The sequence below is a fragment of the Strongylocentrotus purpuratus genome, unplaced genomic scaffold (assembly GCF_000002235.5).
Source record: "Strongylocentrotus purpuratus isolate Spur 01 unplaced genomic scaffold, Spur_5.0 spur5_scaffold_11, whole genome shotgun sequence".
Taxonomy (NCBI): Eukaryota; Metazoa; Echinodermata; class Echinoidea; order Camarodonta; family Strongylocentrotidae; genus Strongylocentrotus; species Strongylocentrotus purpuratus.
The window spans coordinates 6,137,242-6,156,614 of record NW_022145596.1 but is presented as its reverse complement, the minus strand read 5'-3'; the positions used below and the strand labels follow the sequence as shown (position 1 = coordinate 6,156,614).

Sequence of the window (19,373 nt, the reverse complement as noted above, 5' to 3'; positions counted from 1 at the left end):
TAATGCAATATATAATACACTAAGTTTCCCTATGATATCATTGGAATATCTTGTTTTATAATTCCAGATTGAAGATTCATTAGCCGGCCAGAAACATGGATCCAGGAGAAGGAGGTGATACCGGAGAACAGCATGTGGGGGTCTCAGGCGAATGCTCAAGTAGTTCTTCTACTATTAAGAGTCATTTGGTTAGTGTTTAAAAAACGTTGAATATTTTATAAAAATATGAAGTATATTCACAATATTTAAATTCCCATTATTTTTTCAGCACCTAAGACAACAGTAATAAGCTATATAGGGTCTAATAAGGACGTACAAACATGCATAATAGTATGAAGGTAAAATACCGCCTGTTATTAGTGAAAATAAAAGCAATATCATGTATTTGTTAGTTATAAAGCAAGTGATTATGTTCTATTTTGCTGATATTCATTTCAAAATTCAAAAATAGAAATTATAATTTTGGGCAATAAACGTTAATATTAAAGTAAAGCTTATTTTTAACAAGTGAAGTGTTCAACTTTCTAAAGAGTAAACATGTTTGATATGTAGTTACAATTTGACTATTTCCGTTTCATATTACAGGATACTTTTGGAGCTGCTCCGAGCTGCTACATATGCCACGAGTCTACAACAGAGGGAAACAAGCTGATAAAGTTATGTCAGAAGACCTGGGTAACAATGAAACGCGCTGCAAGTCAGCGTAAACTTTTGAAATCCAACACATACTTTGAAGCGACGCAAAAGATTATGGAATCCACTGAGATTATGGACTACAACTGTTTCTATCATAGCTGTTGTCACAGGAAATTCACCGCCGTGAAACGATCAAGAGATAGCCAGCAAGCCGATGAAGAACAACCAGCTAAACGTCAATGCATCCAGACCAGACGCTGCAGCGTTATTCTCAAGTCGGATCAAGAAGGGCTGCTGAAAGGAACCTGCATATTCTGTGGCAAGGGCCGAAAAAAGAAGCATCAACGAGAAGAACCAAGGTTGAAGATTGCAACAGTTGGCGGTTGTGAGACGATATCTCAGCGGGTTAGATACTCAAACAACGAACGCATCAGAAGTCTCATTTGGAGCGGTGTTGACCTCATCGCAAAGGAGGCAGAATATCATAAGTCATGCCGTATTTCGTTCCTCAAAGAGACTGAGGATCGATGTCCCTCTGAAGATGGTTCGCATTTTGTATCTCACAAGAAGGCCTTTGCATCTACAATTGCTCACATCCAAGATGAAGTAATTGAGAAGAAACATACTGTGTTGTTGAGTAGTTTACTTGAAATGTACAAAAAGGAATTCATAGTTATCGCTGAGAGAAATATTCCCTCCTACACAAGCCAAAATTTGATGAGAAAAATTAAAGACCATTTCAAAGACAACATCAAGACGGCTCTGGCAGACCAACGGAGAGGAAATTTCATCTACTGTTCAGTCCTCTTAGAAGAAGAAGCAAGGGCTCGTCTTGAGGAAGATTCCATAAGATATGAAGAGGATAGCAAAGTGAGATGGGCTGCCCTTCATCTCAGATCTGAAATCTTGAAGGTTCCAAAGACGAATACACCTAATCCTGTCACAGTCCAAAACGTGAAGGAGTGCGCTGCAAAGATACCAGCACAGTTAGATTTGTTTTTTAGAACTCTCCTTTGTGGTATGGGATCGAGTTGCACAGCACAAAAAGAATCAGTTGAGCGAAAGGTAAATGCCATGTCGTCTGATGCGATGTACAATGTGACACGAGGTTCCACAAGACCTTGGAAAAACACAGTGCTTGGTCTAGGATTAGCATCACTGACAGGATGTAAGATAGCCCTGCAGGTACTGAACAGATTAGGACACTGTATAAGTTATAGTGAAATCAAAGGAATTGAGAGTGAGTTTGCCTACTCCGTTGCAGATGACCAACACGATGTTCCAGATGGCATTGCCCTTCAACCAAACTTGGCAACAGCTAGCGTCTGGGACAACAACGATGCCAACGTGGAGACGCTGGATGGAAAAGAGACATTCCATGCAACTGTTGGTCACACATACCAGAACGTGATAGAAGATGATCAGCAAGTCATTATCAATGAACCAGAATTTCGAGAGGGAAAGAACCGACGTACATTTGTTGGGAAGGATCGAGAGATACCCGAATTCAGGAAGTCCCTCAAGAAGGCCACATTTGTCAGCACTGATGCGGAACCAGGAAGCATGAGAGCAGTCGAATCAATTACATCCAAGTCGTGCGATGTCTCTAGTGGAACTGAAAGTTCAGTGCCAGAGTTGACAGCAGGCACCGATGGATCAAGTTCTGATGACTCAGTATCTGAAATAAGGACAGCCCTTGTTGAACCAGACATATCCTCCCAGTCGACTACAGACTTGGAAGTAGAACCATGTACTTCATCGCATTCTACTTCATTACAAAGTACAGAAACCAAGTCGAGTTCTGATGACTCAGTGTCTGAAATAAGGACAGCCCTTGTTGAACCAGACATTTCCTCTCGGTCGACTACAGACTTGGAAGTAGAACCATGTACTTCATCCCATTCTACTTCATTACAAAGTACAGCAACCAAGTCAAGTTCTGATGACTCATCCGCATGTACAACACTCAGTGTGTTGGATCTATATTGGTTTTGGAAACTCAGTGATGGCAGCACACCCCTGCATGCAGGATTCATGAGCAAGTACATTCAGGATTCTTTGCCACTGCAACGAATTTGCTATATGAACCCGATATCAAGATCACCTACAAACAACGATGTGGTAAGGGAAACGATGATCAGATCCCTGAACGTTGCTAAGGAAACGGGCCAAGAGCATGCCGTGGTAACCTATGACTTGGCAGTCGCCTTGAAAGCGTATTCGATCCAAACGATTGAGGCCCCTATATTCGACAAACTGTTGATCATGCTTGGAAACTTCCACACAGAGCTTGCTCTGTATGGAGCAATCGGAACGTTTATCAATGAAAGTGGAATAGAATTCATCCTGACGGAGTCCGGAGTGCTGGCAGCCGGATCTGTGCGCGGATTTGTGAAGGGCAAATTCTATAACAGATGCTTGAGAATCCATGAGCTCCTGGCAAACGTCCTGGAAAAGAAGTTGCACAGCAGATTTCTTCGTGACTTAAATGAAGAAGACAGGATCTCATTCCAAGAAGTGATGTCTACAGTACCCGAGGACCCAGAACGAGTTGAAGACCATCTATCAGATTCTGTGGTCACACGTCACATACAGATGTATGATGACTACTTCAAAGCTGTTCTCAATGGAAGTCTCGGGAAAACAGCTCAATATTGGACAACGTACATATTCTTGATCAATCGCCTCCACAGAGAAGTTCGGAGATGCATCAAGACCAATGATGTCGAGGGTTACACATATGTCTTCCCAATTTTGCTGTCTGTGTTCTTCGCCCTCAACAGACCTAACTATGCCAGGTGGGGAACATTGTTTTTACAGAAGTTGAAGAGCTGCAACTCAGTGTTCCATGAGATTCTCAAGAAGGGTGCATTTTCCATCAGAAGAACAGCAAAGAACTACAGCAGGTCCGCCGTCGATTTGTCTTTAGAACAGACAGTAAACAGAGATGCCACTTCAAAGATGAAGGGAATCGTATCATTCCGAAATTCAGAGAACGCGGTGCAAAGATGGGCACTCGGAATGACTCAACGAGCGATGGCTGTCACCGAACTTAGAACACTTCTTAGTCTAGACATCAGTGAAAACGCCTCTGTCCAATCTCGCCCATCCAGGATCCAAAAAGATCAGGATCACATGACCACACTGAGTGCAAAGATAGACGAAACGTGCAATCCCTTCTCTGATGACGCCCCGACTTCACTTGTGAATCTAGCTACAGGGCAAGCAGCTTCAAAGGAGACCACGTCGTATCTTCTTGAAACATTGCAAAGGGGACAGGAGGCAAGAGACAAATTCAGAGATGAATGGAACAAGGACAGCGCTCGCTTTCTCAAACCTGTGAAACGGATCCGTGTGAAGAACTTTGCTGCTCAGAATGTGAAGCAAAAAACCAAGCTCCCAGCTTCAATGAAAGCAAAAACAAACGCAGAGAGTCTCAGAGATATGTTCATTCGAATGATCGTAGTAATTGCTCAGAAGACCTCATTTGATCTTCGGTACGTTCTTTCTTATCCAATTACTACGTACCCATTGTCACTAGCACACTGCGATGGAATGTATATGAAGACCAACAAGTCAGCGCTGCTGAGAAGTCTTGAGTCTCTCCAAACAGAAAACATCTCTGAAGCAGGTGTACTACAGGGTCATGTAAGGGTCTATGATGGTGGACTTCTCCTGCATTCTGTCCTCTCTCAGACTAACACAGGAGCATCATACTCGTCCATTGCACGAAACATGGTTTCACTAGTACTTTCTGGAAAGTCTACTGAAGTGCACGTTTGTCTCGACAAATACGTGGGAAATTCAATCAAAGACAGCGAAAGGAAGCTACGTGGCGCACTTGACACAGTGTACGAAATAACTGGTCCTGATCAGACAATACGACAGAGCGGTCAGAAGCTTCTTGCTAATGGCGTTTTCAAAAACGAACTAGCAAAGTTTCTTCTAAGAGAATGGGGCAATGATCATCACTCCTACATCTATCACGGGAAAACCCTATTTGCCTCATATGGCGGCGAGTGCTACCAATACACCCCTGACGAGCACAATCATATCAATGTGTCAAGTCCGGACTACCTGCAAGGTGACCACGAAGAGGCAGACACGTTGATTGCCTTTCACGTTGAACACATTGAAGAAGCCAATATCATGGTGAGAGCATCTGACACCGACGTTCTTGTTATCCTCATCGGTGCCCTTGGCAAACAACGCAGAGAGGTACGCGCAATGAAAAGTGTCATCATGGATTGTGGCATGGGCAACTCCAGGCGATACATAAATGTGTCCAACATCACCGATGTACTTGAAGATTGCAGACAAGGCCTTCCAAGGGCACTACCTGGATTCCACGCCTTTACTGGATCGGACTTCAATTCCGCATTCTACAGGTATATTTTTTTGTCACTTAATTAATATGATCAGAAAAAGGATATGTATAAAAGTATTTCATTCAATATTAATTTGTTAATGGTAAATTTTAATGGTTTCATATATTGAAGGGTATAGTGAATAAATACCCACTGTTAAAAAAAAAGCAACGATAAAGTTTTTGAAAGTGAAAAATTGTATGACCATCTCAGATAGGTGAACGATGTTATCCATAATATCACCTTTTCTTTTTGCAGAAAAGGAAAAACCAAGCCCCTCGAAATCATGCAGAAAGACAAAACTGGCAACTACGTGGACCTCTTCATCAGTATGGGTAAAGCACAAGATGAAAGTATTGATCTGGATGTCGCATCAGAGTTTGTCTGCCGCATGTATGGACAACACAAGACTGGGGACGTCAATGAAGCACGATACATCAAACTGATGCAAATGACTGGCAAGGTGGACGAGGTATTTTGAAGAAAAACAATTAATTTTATTTTTAAAAGTTGCTAGTGAGAATGAAAGTCAATTGCAAGACATGATGAATCCAGGCTTTCTTGAAATATCATCAGAAGAAGACATTGAAAATTATGTTAATACACATTCTTTAAAGGCCCACTGCACTACTTATAGCTACATGCGCCCTCTTTTTAACAGACAATGCATAATCGGTGATCATTGGTCCCCCATGATCCTCTTTTTCTTATGTTATTTGAGAGCTGATTTGATGAGATAGCCACCTGCCAGTGACCATGCAGTGTGGTCTAATCCCTCTACACTTTAAGATGAGTGTAATTTTCACAACCACTTCATTTTTCACCATTTCAGGAGAATCCACTAGCCCACATCAAGAAGGTAGACTGCGCCTTGCTGCCACCATGTCGCCAGACACTTCAGATGAAGATTCGCAGGACACAGTATGTGGCAACCAGTTGGACACGAGCCAGCAACGCCCGTCCTACCGAAGGAATCTCTCCTACAGATTATGGGTGGCAAACGAAAGGTTCCCTCCTAGTACCTAGGTGGTTTGATGGCCCTGCTATACCAGAAAAGTTATTTCCATGCAATGAAGAGGCCATCGAAGCCGAGGAGAGCACTGGGAACATTGAAGAAGGGATTGTTGAGGAGCAGAACAATACCCTAGACTTGTCCTCGGACGAAGCATGGACTGAGGACTCTGAATCAGACACAGAAGACTAAATAAACAATTTGAACAGTTTGCTGAATAGTCCTCAAGAAACAGTAAACGTCTATTTGTTGCCCACATCCCAATTAAAATTCAATAAACAGAAGTAATCAAAGATTGTCTTTGAAAATGTCACTGGTGGAACTGCATGTAACATGAACGTTGATGTTCAAAGGAAACAATCTACGACAAGTTTGCATTTTATTTTATTCTGATTTTTTTAAATGTTATTCTACGTTAAAAAAGACCATACGAATTATGCACGGGCATGAAAGAACTCTAATGTATTTTGTATTTGTATTTATTAACATTTATTTCCTTCTCAACAGTACAATATGAAACACAATGTATATAATATATGTATATGTATATTATACATGATATATGTAACAATTATTTCAACATAGAGTATACAGTAAATAATTCAGATACGGAAGGAGGCGAAAACCCGGAAAGCATAGCTTGAGTTGAGAACGCCCATAATAAATTAACACAGTTACCAAAAGAACATTATAGATATAAAATTACATTTCATATAACAGAAAGTTGATAGGAAAGAACAAAAATAGTAAATGTAGTAATCTAGACGGTGATGTGTTACCAAAGTTATAAGCTGGTACCTAATGAAATGTACAAATCATCAAATCGTGAGTTCATTACAAGTGCAAGGAGTTAGTAACGATTTTCAGTTATTCATGGCTATGATAAGCAGAAAAGATTTCAAATTGATCTCAATTGTAGTTGTGGAACTTCCTTTAAAACATGCAAAGTCTAAAACTGAGATTCAATCAAATCAAGTAGTTTTCTAATGTTCTTCGATTTTCGTACCAAATTACTTGTAATCGAGAATTTTTATTTGTTTTTACATATACCTAGCCAAAATTATAAATGAGAAAAGTTCATATATTTCTAATCAGGAATTAAAGGTTATGTGGAGTACTGGTAAGGCTAAGTATCCATCATAGAAAATGTTCATCAGTTTGATTTCCATCTGAAAGCATATAAATCAAATTTATATAGCGCTCTTACAAATTGACAAAACTGTATCACCGCGCTTTACAAACATAATATGTAGCAATTTAAAAAGCATATCATGTATTCGTAGTGAACTAGTTAATATTAAAACTAGGCACCTGAAATCTGCTTGGTATTTGTAGACTTTGAAGTTCCAACATGATCATAATTTGTATGTCGATCGCCTTTCCGCGGAAATTGTAACGTTAATAGTCCCAAATGCCTGTACTTTATCATCACATTGCATCTTGGTAAAAAAAAAAATTGAATCTTTTCAGTAATGATGGTATAGTACCAGAATTATATTTATTACAGGAAAAACATAAAACAATTGTTCACATAGGAATTTGTGAATATGTATGTAGTCATGCTGCTAAAACGCCACATTACCTTTAGGTAGAATTAATTTGTCAGAGTTTGACAACAACTACTACAACGTGATTACACTATAATATGATAAGCTGTTACATGTATTTCATCATTGACACCTATACAACTTCACCAAGTTAGAGAAACCAAGAAGCATGAAAATGATAAAAGTGTTATTTATAAAGGAAAACGTGGCAAATGATGACTGTGCAGACTGGAAATGCATGGTGATCAATTCGTCAGATATTGTGTTGTATATATTCATACCAAGTATATTTCATTGTTCTTTAAAATGGCCACTTACAATCTTGGTAAGAGTGAAGGTATTTCAGAACCAAAGTGTGTTGTAAAGGAAATGTATTTGAAGACATTTTCAAGATCGTGTGTGGGTTATCAATAATGTATCAACATGAATGACGTACTTATGACTGGTTGATTCATACATATCAAGTCATTACATTTGCAGTATAATCATATTTATAGGAATGCTTGTTCATCATAATTTTGCTTATTATACATAGAAGCCGCAACAATACGACATAATTCGCTGTTGATACAATCAATTTTCATTCATAAAGTAACACGATGCATGGGATTTATTTTACCTTTTCCTTTTAATTTATCTAATACTTTTCGTGTACCGGTAGATGCATTTTTTTACAACTGTGTTTAAATGTTCGGTCACAAATGTTTTCTTAAAGTATTATGTTTATTTCACAGTGAATGAGTTGGATAGGATGGAAAAAGAAATTTGAAAAAAGGAGTAACATGCTAAAAAAAAATCTGTACAATAATATAACATTGACAAGAAATGGGCAGATATATAAGAACAATGTGCTAATTGTGCTTAACTTTTAAATCAGCAGTTTCTCAAGTGGACATCTGCATGTAATACTTTGTAAGTTCAAGCTAGTAAATGTGCTACAACTGATTTCAAGCATATTATGTACCATATACGATCCAACTCAAGTAGGCACAATGTTTTTGGAAAATTATTTGTTACGCTTTATGAATGGAAATTTATAAGCATGATGGACATGTTTTAATATTGTTTTGTTTGATCTCCGATGGATTTTTCCTTGATGTTGAAAACATATTTGTTACGTTCTGATATTGCCTTCAGAAATAAAGTTGTTAAAGGCGATGAATTAAGCATTTTGGTTGGACATTGTTTTGTGAATTTTAAAAACTCATTAACAATAATTACTGTAGAGGCCAAGGTAAAGATAAGAAGAGTTTGAAAAAGATTGTCATTGATTTAATCAATTTTTACAGTAGCTCAAGACTATTAAGTGAAATCCTGGTATAGCTCTTATTTTTTAAAGTCTTCATATCGGGAAGGAGGGCAGGAAAGGGACATATAAACCTTAGAATATGACTTTCACATTAGTCCCGCAAGATTTCTCTCCGTAATCAAAATAGCTTTCTAGCATCAAAGGGCGTCTGGCAGTCACTCCCTACCATTTAAAACGTCTGACAGTGCCCATTCATGTATCTTTGGATTGTGGCAAATCTTTTCATAAAGGTTCCATTGGGTTTCCTTTCCAGCTGGTATAGCTCAATATGTTTTCTTAGTAGTCAGGCAAAATAAACCAATTAACCAAACATGGCGATATTATATTATATTCATGTTGATCGATGAACTAACTTTTCTTAGTCATGGGGAAGATTATGACAAGCGACTGGAAGGGGGGGGGGGGAGGCAACTGCCACTGTCCATTTCCTAAAACATCCCAGATACAGAAGAAGAACTGATCAATTGCAGTCAGCGCTCCAAATCCTTTGAACTTTCTGCACTACTAAATGTCTAATCACTTTTGTCTAGTTAATATACCGATATATTGGCCAAAATCAGAGGAATATCTACAATAAAGCACCTTTTTGGCTCAAAATTTATATTTCACACACGACATCACTCATTGAAATTGATATCAGAATGAAGGTATTTTAATTATCCATCTTTTGACACCAAATACATGGTACGTGATTAGAGGTTTTAGTTCAAAGTTATCTTTAAAACTCGATGTAAACACACCAAACAGGTCCTTAATACACTATAGTTGTATATGCATACAGTTAATACACATGTGGGCAAAAATGTTGTTTTTGTGGAAATCAAATTAATAACTTTGGATTGCTATAACTTTTTATTGAAACGATATATAAATCTATCCCTCGCACAGGATAATGTCGTTGTACATAAGCAAATTCCTGGAAAGTTATGAAAAAATGCAATTCTCTGATTTTGATATTTTGAAAATAATGTTTTTTGATAAAATTCAATTTTTCGAAAAAAATCACAAAAATCATGTTTTTTACTTAAATTTGCATTGTTAATTAATCCCAAATTCCTTGAAATTGGTATCAAAATATAGATAATTTAACTCTCTTTCATATGACACCAAACTCATGGTGGTTCAAGGTTTCCTTAAAATATTATTTACAAAATACTATTTTGTCGTCAAAAGGGCCACTTTTTTTGGTGGGGGCGTCCCCCTGGCCACACCCACCAGTTAGAACATGCCAGACGGTCACTTCCTTATATTGTGCTATGCGGTCTTTACGTCTGTGCACATGAAAATTGGTTTCCCTCCCAGCTAGGTTGACCCCCCCTGGCTCCTGTACTATTAATACAAACTATCATGATTATTGGGCCGGCTGTTGCTGAGCTGCCATAACAAGGCGCTAAAACATTCAAGGAAATTCTTCCTACCGGGTACACAATTACTGCACCTGGGTGGAGAGTGGCAAATGCAATAAACTAGTACACGATTGCATAATAACTATAATAATTATTTCAGCTTTATACTATCAATAGTGTAGAGCTTCATTTCCTCTCCAACACAATATAGGAGTTACAGAAAGGTTGTAGTTATTTATCATTTTGAAGTCAAAAGTAAACTCGGTCTGAGGGTAAAAAGCAATGCATTATAAAACAGTATTTACTTGCATACATTCTGTTGGAATTGACAATCTCGCAGAAATCTGAAATTTGGGGTTTTAACATATACATGTATACGTCTACTTATCTAGAACATTATGATTCATCCTCTTCGATTATTAAGAAGCTCACAAATGATTACATGTACTTTGTAATATTTTGAGCATTAATATATATTATTTCAGTGCAAGATGTGGTACATTGAGTTATCACCATTTTTGTTGTATTTTTACCCTGCGATATATATTATTATTATTATTGGAATGCATGATAAATTTGAGTAAAAACATTGAATAGCCATGTATCTCGTAATTTTGGTTGTACAAAAAGAACACTCTGCACATTTTTGTCTGTGAAGACTTGGTAAGGTTCATTGTCGAGTAATTTAGATGGTATCAACATCAAGAATAACAACAAGAACACAATCATAGGAATAGTTGAGAGCCTTAGATAAACTAAAACACAAATTGCCCACATCTGACAGACCAGACTTTATTCACGGTGTTGTAATTACTAACCATTATTTGCATAGTTTGAAAAGAAATACGTTACGCAAAATCTTTTCATTTTTCCGTGATCACAGATTGACTTAAAAGTGCTTTATTTTGTGTTGTCAGGAATAACTTCGTTGAGTGGTTTGACTCCAAGAAGGGCCTTGTGTCTCTGGAACTGTTTGGATTTCCTGAAGTTGACATCCGTCCCGTGAAGCCAGTCCAGGATGCCAAGTACACCATAGTTGTTGTTGAATCTGAACGAAGAAGAAGGAATTGCAGACCAATTATTATCAAATTTGAAATGTAGCTTCCACGACCACCCCTAAAATGATTATTGTTTAAAAAACTTTACCCCCTTACAGTCACGATGGAGTCGGGGAAACGGCACACGGCAGTTCCATTGATTAGACGAGTTTAGCCAACCTGGTTCGAATTGGGCACAATGTAGCGACGAAACTGCTTTGTTGGGCAAGCACAAAACAAAAGAATATAGCGCATGTTGTAACCAAGTGAAACTTGGCCACAACTCTTTGTATGGATGGCTCTGTCGGGGGCATGGTCTTACTAAGTGGATGAAATGCAAATGAGCAAAGCGATTGGACAGACCGGAGGATAATGGAAGTGTCTTTCACTTTCTTGTATTCCCCCCCCCCCCCTGCTCCTCTTAGATTTAAGTAATGTAATCTGTAGGAAATGGTGAGTATTCAAGGTTCCTTGTTTTTCCTTTTGTTCTTTTGTTCTTTTGTTCTTTTTGCATATGAATATTTTGTTTCATTTTGATGTATGTTGCCGAATGAATAATGATAACATGGATGAAAAAATGTCAAGCAGCCTTTTGTATTTTATTACTAATATTTCCAATATACAGAATAGAGCCACATCATGTACTAACATATCAAATAAATTCTACACGCATGTGATAGCAAACACAATGAATCACGGACTTGTATTTGGAAATGGAAATAAAAACATACAAACAAACAGTTCACTCCTTTGCCCACGGTAAACCATCTTCAATTTTAGACAGTATGAATATGACATATTCATACTGCCTAAAATTGAAAATTGTGTACTTACTTTAGATGGTGATAGTCATGGAATTCTGGTGATGGAAGCAGTGGAAGATGGTAGCCAGAGTGAGTGATGGTTGTTACGGTGAGAGCAAGCTGGAACCACAATGATGCTACAAGCATGTGAGAGCCAGCAATGACCACACCCAAAACCGCGGGGAATGTGTTGGAGAGGAAGCTCTCAAATGGATGACTGTATAAGGACACCAGGCCAATAGGCGCCGTCCACTCGTGGTGTATTTTGTGGATTCTCTTGTACAGCCATGGATGATGGAGCAATCTGCGGATTTACAGAGAGAAGATGAGAGGAGGGGTGTGGATGAGGAATGGCACTCACTTGAGATGGTGGTAGTCGTGAGCTTCTGGAGACGGGAGAAGGGGAAGGTGGTATCCGGAGTGGTGAATCATGGAGACATATTGAGCCAGCAGGAGCCAGATGTGGAAGGTGAGAAGATGAGAGCCTACGAGGAGAGGACCGGTGATGGCTGGGAGGGAGTTAGCGAGGAGGTTCTCCACCGGGTGGGCGTACATGGTGACTAGACCGATGGGTGCGGTCCATTCGTGGTGCATCTTGTGGACGTTCTTGTAGAGGAAGGGGTGGTGGAGCAACCTTCAGAAGGAAATTTAGTAAAAACTCTCCAACTATACAGCTGCTCACGATTGCACTGAAGATCTTGGGTTTGATTATTTGTTAAATTATAGCGGAAATGAATTTTATCTTTTTAATAGACAGTGATGCGAAATAGATAGTAAGGTGTTGCATCATAATATAGGGAAATGTTGAAAGATAAAGACAGATGTTTAAACATGAGTTAAAATCAAACCTACAAAGATAAAAAGGAATGGAATGATTATAAGAACATAATACAAATAAATCATGGAGCCAAAAGGAAGACTGGATACGGAAGTGAGAGAACAGATAGAGAAAATTAATCAGGGTAAGGCAATATTTCATGTGGTATAATGTAAAACAAAAAGTTTATCAGCAAATTGCAATTTGTTAGGACTCCCTTGAATCCTATTTCGATTTTGTTTTCTTCTTAGAAATGACAAAATGCACTCCCTGTTTTCAAACACTTCAAAGTATTTAAAAGCAAAAGCTTAACAAATGAAAATAAAAAGTCTTGTACCCACCTGTGACTGTAGTAAAACCCGATTTCTTCCACTACAACAAAGACAGCCAGATGATAGAGGGCGGTCTGGAAGGTTGGTAGCTCCTCGACAGTGGATCCGCATCCTCGACGCACTGCAGCATAGTAGAGCCCGATCAGGATGGGCACATTGTAGATGGTTTGGTTCAGGAAAACAGTCCACAAAGTTCTTCGCAACTTGTCTGCAGGAATCTAAGAAAAGGTTGATTCAAAATTAATGTTACCTCAGTATTATATGAATCGTTTAACATGAATAACGAGCATATTATATTCATATTTCATATTCATATTTATTTCATTTCCAACAGAAAGGTAAACAAAGATATTACATTTTTTTTCAAATACATAATTCAAAACTATACAAATAAACTTTGCACATAATAAAATTATTACAAGAAATTCTTAATTTCTGAGGAACTTATAGTACAGTATACGGAATTGTATACCAAATGTTGTCTGAGATAAATTCTCTTCATCATAATCATAACTGCCTAAACTGGGGAAATTCAATTAAAAACTAAAGTAAGATTATTAATTCATTATAATGTTGTATGAGAAGAATATCGTTGTATGGTTCTTACATATCTATTTCTTTAAGATACTCTTTGTTATTGTTATATTGTGCCATTGTTGCATTACTAAAATAATATATAGCCACGTTTGATCCTGATTTGGCTTCAACTTCGGTTCAACAAACTATTGCTATATAAGTATATACAATGAAAGATAACACTCTGGTATTATCTTTGAAGTAATGTATGCATACGTTACATCCCAACGTCTGTCAATAGATGTATTTGTTCTAAAAACGAACGTATAAATAAGTTCATTCTAATCATATAAAGTGTCTCGATTGTAATCGAACACCGATAGGATTTTAGATACAATATATAGAAAATAATGACCTTGTTGATCGGTAAAGTCATTACTGTGTTGAGATCATGTGATCCCACTGTCTTCAATCATGGTGACAAAACAAAAATTTTTGCTTATATATATCATCAATTCACCAACTTACTTGCCATCTAATGATTTATATAATGCAAAATGATGCAAAAAAATGATAAATCTATTTTCGGAAACTTCACAAACCATCTAATTGGTTAATATAACTGAATTTCATGACTACAAAACTTCTTCCAGAAGTTCTGGCCTTTCTGAACATAGATGAAAATAATAATGTATTTACATAATAATTATGTATGTATTTTAACTCCTTGAAAATCAAGATTCGTAAATCGTAAATAAATTCTAGTCAAATTAGCATACACAAGTACATATTACTCATCTTATCATTTTGAATGATATCCCTTAATACCTCGGTTTGATCCAACTGTACTTTGTATTTGGTGATGAACTTGGGTCTACCAGTCAGGTCTATGATTAAGAACAGTCCTCCTAGCAACCAATGCTCCAGAACAGACAGACAGTGAAGAGCTTGGGAGTCACAAGAAGCACAGGAAATAAGAAATGTGAATTTGATCAGATGTCTGGCAATCATTACTTATCATCGTTTTCCAAGCTTTAACTGGATTGAATACCTGACATAGTATGGCGGTAAAGCCATCAAGAGGCTTACAATCATTATTGTAAGTCTTGCGGCAGATAATCTAAAGAAAGCCACCTACAGGTATTGTTTCTTCCCGAATGTACCCTGCAGGGAGACAGCGTCCATTTTGGGAAACAGTTTTTGAACTACTTTTTGAATAAATCATTTGACTAACTATTTTTTATTAGTTTAACTATCCAGAATATTTTAACATCATGGTTGACTGATATTTAATATCAACCTTTAAATCTATAACAAAGTCATGTTAACCACAACAGCAAGAACAAGAACAACAACAATAATAATGATATTAATAATAATAATAATAATAATAATGATAATAAGATTAATAATAATGATAATAAATATATTGATGATGATAATAATAATGCTGTATATTCAGGGAAGCCTCATCAGCTGCAAGGTTGATTTTCTTGAGGACCATGCAATTATTATCACCCCAGCAGTTGCCAGGTACCCATTTGCACTTGCGTGGAGAGGTACAATTTTTAGATAAAGCTATTAATAAGCAGGAAGTTTGCCAAATCTTTCGTAGACATGGAGATAACCCAAATCTTAAAATGGAAAGCAAATACTTCAAAGAACAAAGTGCTAAACTGATAACACGATAATGAAATATTATCGCAGTAATAATAAATTGCAATAATATTAATCAAGATGAACGTTGAGAAGAAGAATATTATGGTGCATCGTCATGGTTAAAGCATTTTAGAAAAATTGTGTTTTGGTTGAGATTCCCATATACTTAAAGCCCATCAATACTAGTGAACAGGAGGGATACAACTACCCTGCAAGGTCACTGGACAGGTGGTTATCTCATCAAATCAGCTCTCAATTAACATAAGAAAAGAGGATCATGGGGGACCAATGGTCACCGATTATGCAGTGTTTGTTACATAGAGGGCGCAAGTAGTGCAGTGTGGCTTTAAGAAGTCCGACATAGAAGGGTTGTCCATACTTACCTATCCCCATTTTGGCAAAATTTCCCTCAAAATAGTCATAGAAGTGTCCCCATTGTCTGGCTATGAAGTCCCCTGATGAAATCCAGAATGATTGACCATGGTGAAGAAGAGAGCTTCGGAATGCAGCACAAAATATTGCAAACATTACAGCTAGGACTGACAGGATGGCAGTCGTCAGGTTGGCTCCTTGTTTACCGAGATGCGGTGACTACATAGAAAGAAAGAGAGGGAGTGGAAGAGAGAGAGAGAGAGAGAGAAAGAGAGAAAGGGAGAGAGAGAGAGAGAGAGAGAGAGAGGGAGAGAGAGAGAGAGAGATACAGAGAGAGGTGGGGAAAAAGAAAGTAAACAATAAGCAAATTAATACAAACAGATTAAGGGTTTGAAAGAAAGAAAAAGACAACAAGTTTTAGAAAAACGAGGCGATATAATTAGAGAAAGAAATAGAGATAGATGGAAAAGGAGAGAGAGAGAGAGGTGAGGAGAGAGTGTGTGTGTGTGAGAAAGAGAGAGAGAGAGAGAGTGGGAGAGAGAGAAATGGGAAAATGGTGAAAGAGAAATGGGAGAGAAATCAAAGAAACGGGAAAAAGAAAGAAATCATAAAAAGAGAAAAGGATAACATAATTAAATGTACAAATATATAATGAAAGATAGAGAAATAAAAATGAGGCGTATAGTAAAGAAAAGAGCAGCTAATATACAAGAATATATAGGAGGGAGGTAGATAGATAGAGAGAGAGAGAGGGGAGAGAGAGAAAGAGAGGAGGGAGAGATATATAATATATTTATATAGAGAGATGGGGTATATGATAACAAAAATCATGAGATGGATATAATGAAAGTAAAGACACACATAATATTATGCTCGACTGTCACCAGTACTAATTTGGAGATGGTGTAAAAAATATTTTCAGAAACTAAAGAAAATAAAGCCAGATTTTTAAAAAATATCGGAAATGTTTATTTAAAGAAGAACATATCGCAATAATCAGTTATTGTTTTTTCTCTGACGTTTCTCCTGGCATTTCTCTTACCTTTAGCTTTACATTCTCATGTGGATCTCCTTTGTCTCTTTCCAAATGTACTCCATTCTGCTTGTGGTGATTTGCCATGACTACTCACTTGCTTGTTCGCTCGAACTATGAACAGAAAATTGTGAGTGTACACACAGCGTTATACTAAAGTCAGATACCAAGGCAGTGACAAATCATGTGATAGAATTTAATGGTTAATGGAGGCAATAATCATATAGGCCTGAATTCACAAAGGAGGTTTAAATTTAACCCATGGTTTAAACCCTCATTTACATAACAACATTCGTTGAAAGATTAACATTAATTCTATTCAACTCGGCTGACGCTTTGTTGAATAGAATGTTAATCTTTCAACTCATGAAAATATTCGCACTATTGAACTCATAACCATTCATTATTTGTATAATAATAGATCAAAATTAAGTCAGCTTGAACAGGAAAACCCACGAAAGCTCGAGAGCTTATTTCCGATGGGATCCCCTAAGAATGAATAAGTTAAAATAGTAATATTTACAGACAGATAATAAAATTCAAAATAATTACTAAGTAATGATAATAATGATAACAACATTAAACTGATGATAGAAATGATAATAAGTACAAGAAGAAAAAGAAGGAGCAGAAGAAAAAGAGGAGGAGGAAGAAGAGGAAAATAAAGATGAATTTGTAGAATGTCTATAACGTATACAAAAACATAAGTATACCGGTATACAAAATGAAAAAGTATGAAACGGCAGAAGAATACAAATTTCAATCATATAACATGTCATTCACTTCTCTTCTCTGACTCTTAAGTATTAGGTATTCCTTTAATTTCCTCTTAAAATGAACATAGTTTGTTTTACTTCCTTTATACCATTGGGAAGGGAATTCCAATGTTTTATGGCATTGTAATAAAACGAATTTCCAATACTCCCTACTCTTTCTGGTAGAGTTAAAGTTGAATCGGCTATTTCTTGTATTATAATCATGTAAGTCAGTAACAAGATCGAAGTTGGATCGAATATAATGATTCGACCTAGTATGATATCAACAGTGCTGGCAAAATATAACAATCTACTCAACATTCAGCACGAATACAACGCAACCACTATTATGTCCCAGTCGTTCCAAGTTACTATAGCACACAGCACAATAAACAAAGTATCTCAAATTCTTACGTATATTATTACCGCGTAATGTCGTATGCCCGTTGAACAAATTAATATACATTATGCAATTACCAAATGAATTATAGAATCTGATTTAGTCTTACTTTTTATTCGGAAACGAAGAAAGATTTGATATTCTGGTTTCTGATACGCAGTAACTGCACCTAGTCAACTTGTCTGAAGCAAGTGGAGGCCTTCGGCTAAGTATTTATACATGAACCATCACATTAATAATCGACCTTTGGACTTTGTGAGCTTACTTAGCCTTTATATAGTTTCTAACCTTGACCCAAATTCACTTCTATAATCGAGTTTGAATATTAATAGTATAATACAAAGGTTGCTCAAAAATGAGTGCAAAGCACTTTACCCCCCTCCCCTTACTACCACCACCAGCCTATACCTCATATAAAAACAATGCAAAATGTTATCTAAAATAAATGCAACATAATAGAGAAAACACAATATACAGTGGCGTAGCTAAGTCGTAAAAGACTAATCCGTTACAATTTGGGGTCCTCTGTTGAGCAGTGGCGCAATGAGCAAAAACTTTTTTTGGAGGGGGGGGGGGGGGGGGAGAAAGAAACCTCGGAAAATCATGTAAGCCTAATTTCAGCAACATCAATTTGAAAATCATTGGTATCGAATTAGAAGTAAACCACGTTTGAATGTTGTTGTTTTTTTTTTGGGGGGGGGCAACTGCCCTGAGCCCCCCCCCCCCCCCATCTGTACGCCAGTGCTTTTGAGTGAATTCATTTTTTTTCTCCAACATCCGAGTTGAGAAATGATAGTAGTTTGAAGCTCTTTGCTTTTATCACATAGACTCTATATCACTAAATTTTTATTTTATGAACTAAACACCCTAGATAAGATAAGATATCATGTATGCGGGCACCTCGCTGCCCAATACATGAATCAAACTCATATATTCAGTCACCTCGATCCCTATAAAACTTGAAAAATAGACCTATTATCATAATATTTAGGGTTTAGTAACTCGGATATAGACCTGACTTCAGATCAAGGTATTTTGGAAGAGTCGCTGTCTGGGCATTAGCAAAAGAAGTACATTTCAAACTAGCAATGCAGTGTGGAAAATAACGTCGCACTGGCTGATTTTATTTGTTATAAAGAAGGGGGAGGGGCCCGGGGAGGGGGGCAAAACAGGGTTGTTGTTTTTTCTCATTTTTACCACATTACGAACAAATTTGGCCCGTGCCGACAACTATACTGAGGACTAACTCACCGTTAAAAAGTCATTTTTGTCATTATAGGTAAGTATTGTTGGGGCCCACGTTACCAAGTTTGATTATAGGTCTGAATGATAATGATAATGATAACGATAATGATTGATAAACCATAATCCTCTCAAAGCAGCAGCCCTTGTGAAGCAGCCGGCCTAAAAAAAATATATCGGCAAGCGAATA

General features: G+C 37.3%; 2 protein-coding genes across 3 annotated transcripts; one reads left to right on the top strand and one right to left on the bottom strand.

Moving 5' to 3' along the window:
- Positions 1-75: 75 nt before the first annotated feature.
- LOC105437992 lies at positions 76-6,207 on the top strand. The gene is made up of 4 exons (XM_030981256.1): positions 76-188; positions 586-5,024; positions 5,262-5,475; positions 5,836-6,207. Exons 1-4 carry the CDS (start codon positions 96-98, stop codon positions 6,205-6,207), a joined length of 5,118 nt encoding a protein of 1,705 aa, XP_030837116.1. The 5' UTR covers positions 76-95.
- Positions 6,208-10,759: 4,552 nt separating this feature from the next.
- On the bottom strand, positions 10,760-18,151 carry LOC581223 (fatty acid hydroxylase domain-containing protein 2). 2 transcript variants are annotated; one of them, XM_011665243.2, is made up of 7 exons: positions 18,051-18,151; positions 16,796-16,900; positions 15,765-15,972; positions 14,551-14,669; positions 13,216-13,424; positions 12,419-12,691; positions 10,760-11,265 (listed from the first exon to the last, which is right to left on the bottom strand). In XM_011665243.2, exons 2-7 carry the CDS (start codon positions 16,871-16,873, stop codon positions 11,118-11,120), a joined length of 1,035 nt encoding a protein of 344 aa, XP_011663545.1. In that variant the 5' UTR covers positions 16,874-16,900; positions 18,051-18,151; the 3' UTR covers positions 10,760-11,117. The 2 variants fall into 2 exon arrangements, with proteins under 2 accessions (XP_011663545.1, XP_786329.3); XM_781236.5 differs by lacking the exon at positions 12,419-12,691 and adding an exon at positions 12,089-12,361.
- Between the last annotated feature and the right edge of the window lie 1,222 nt (positions 18,152-19,373).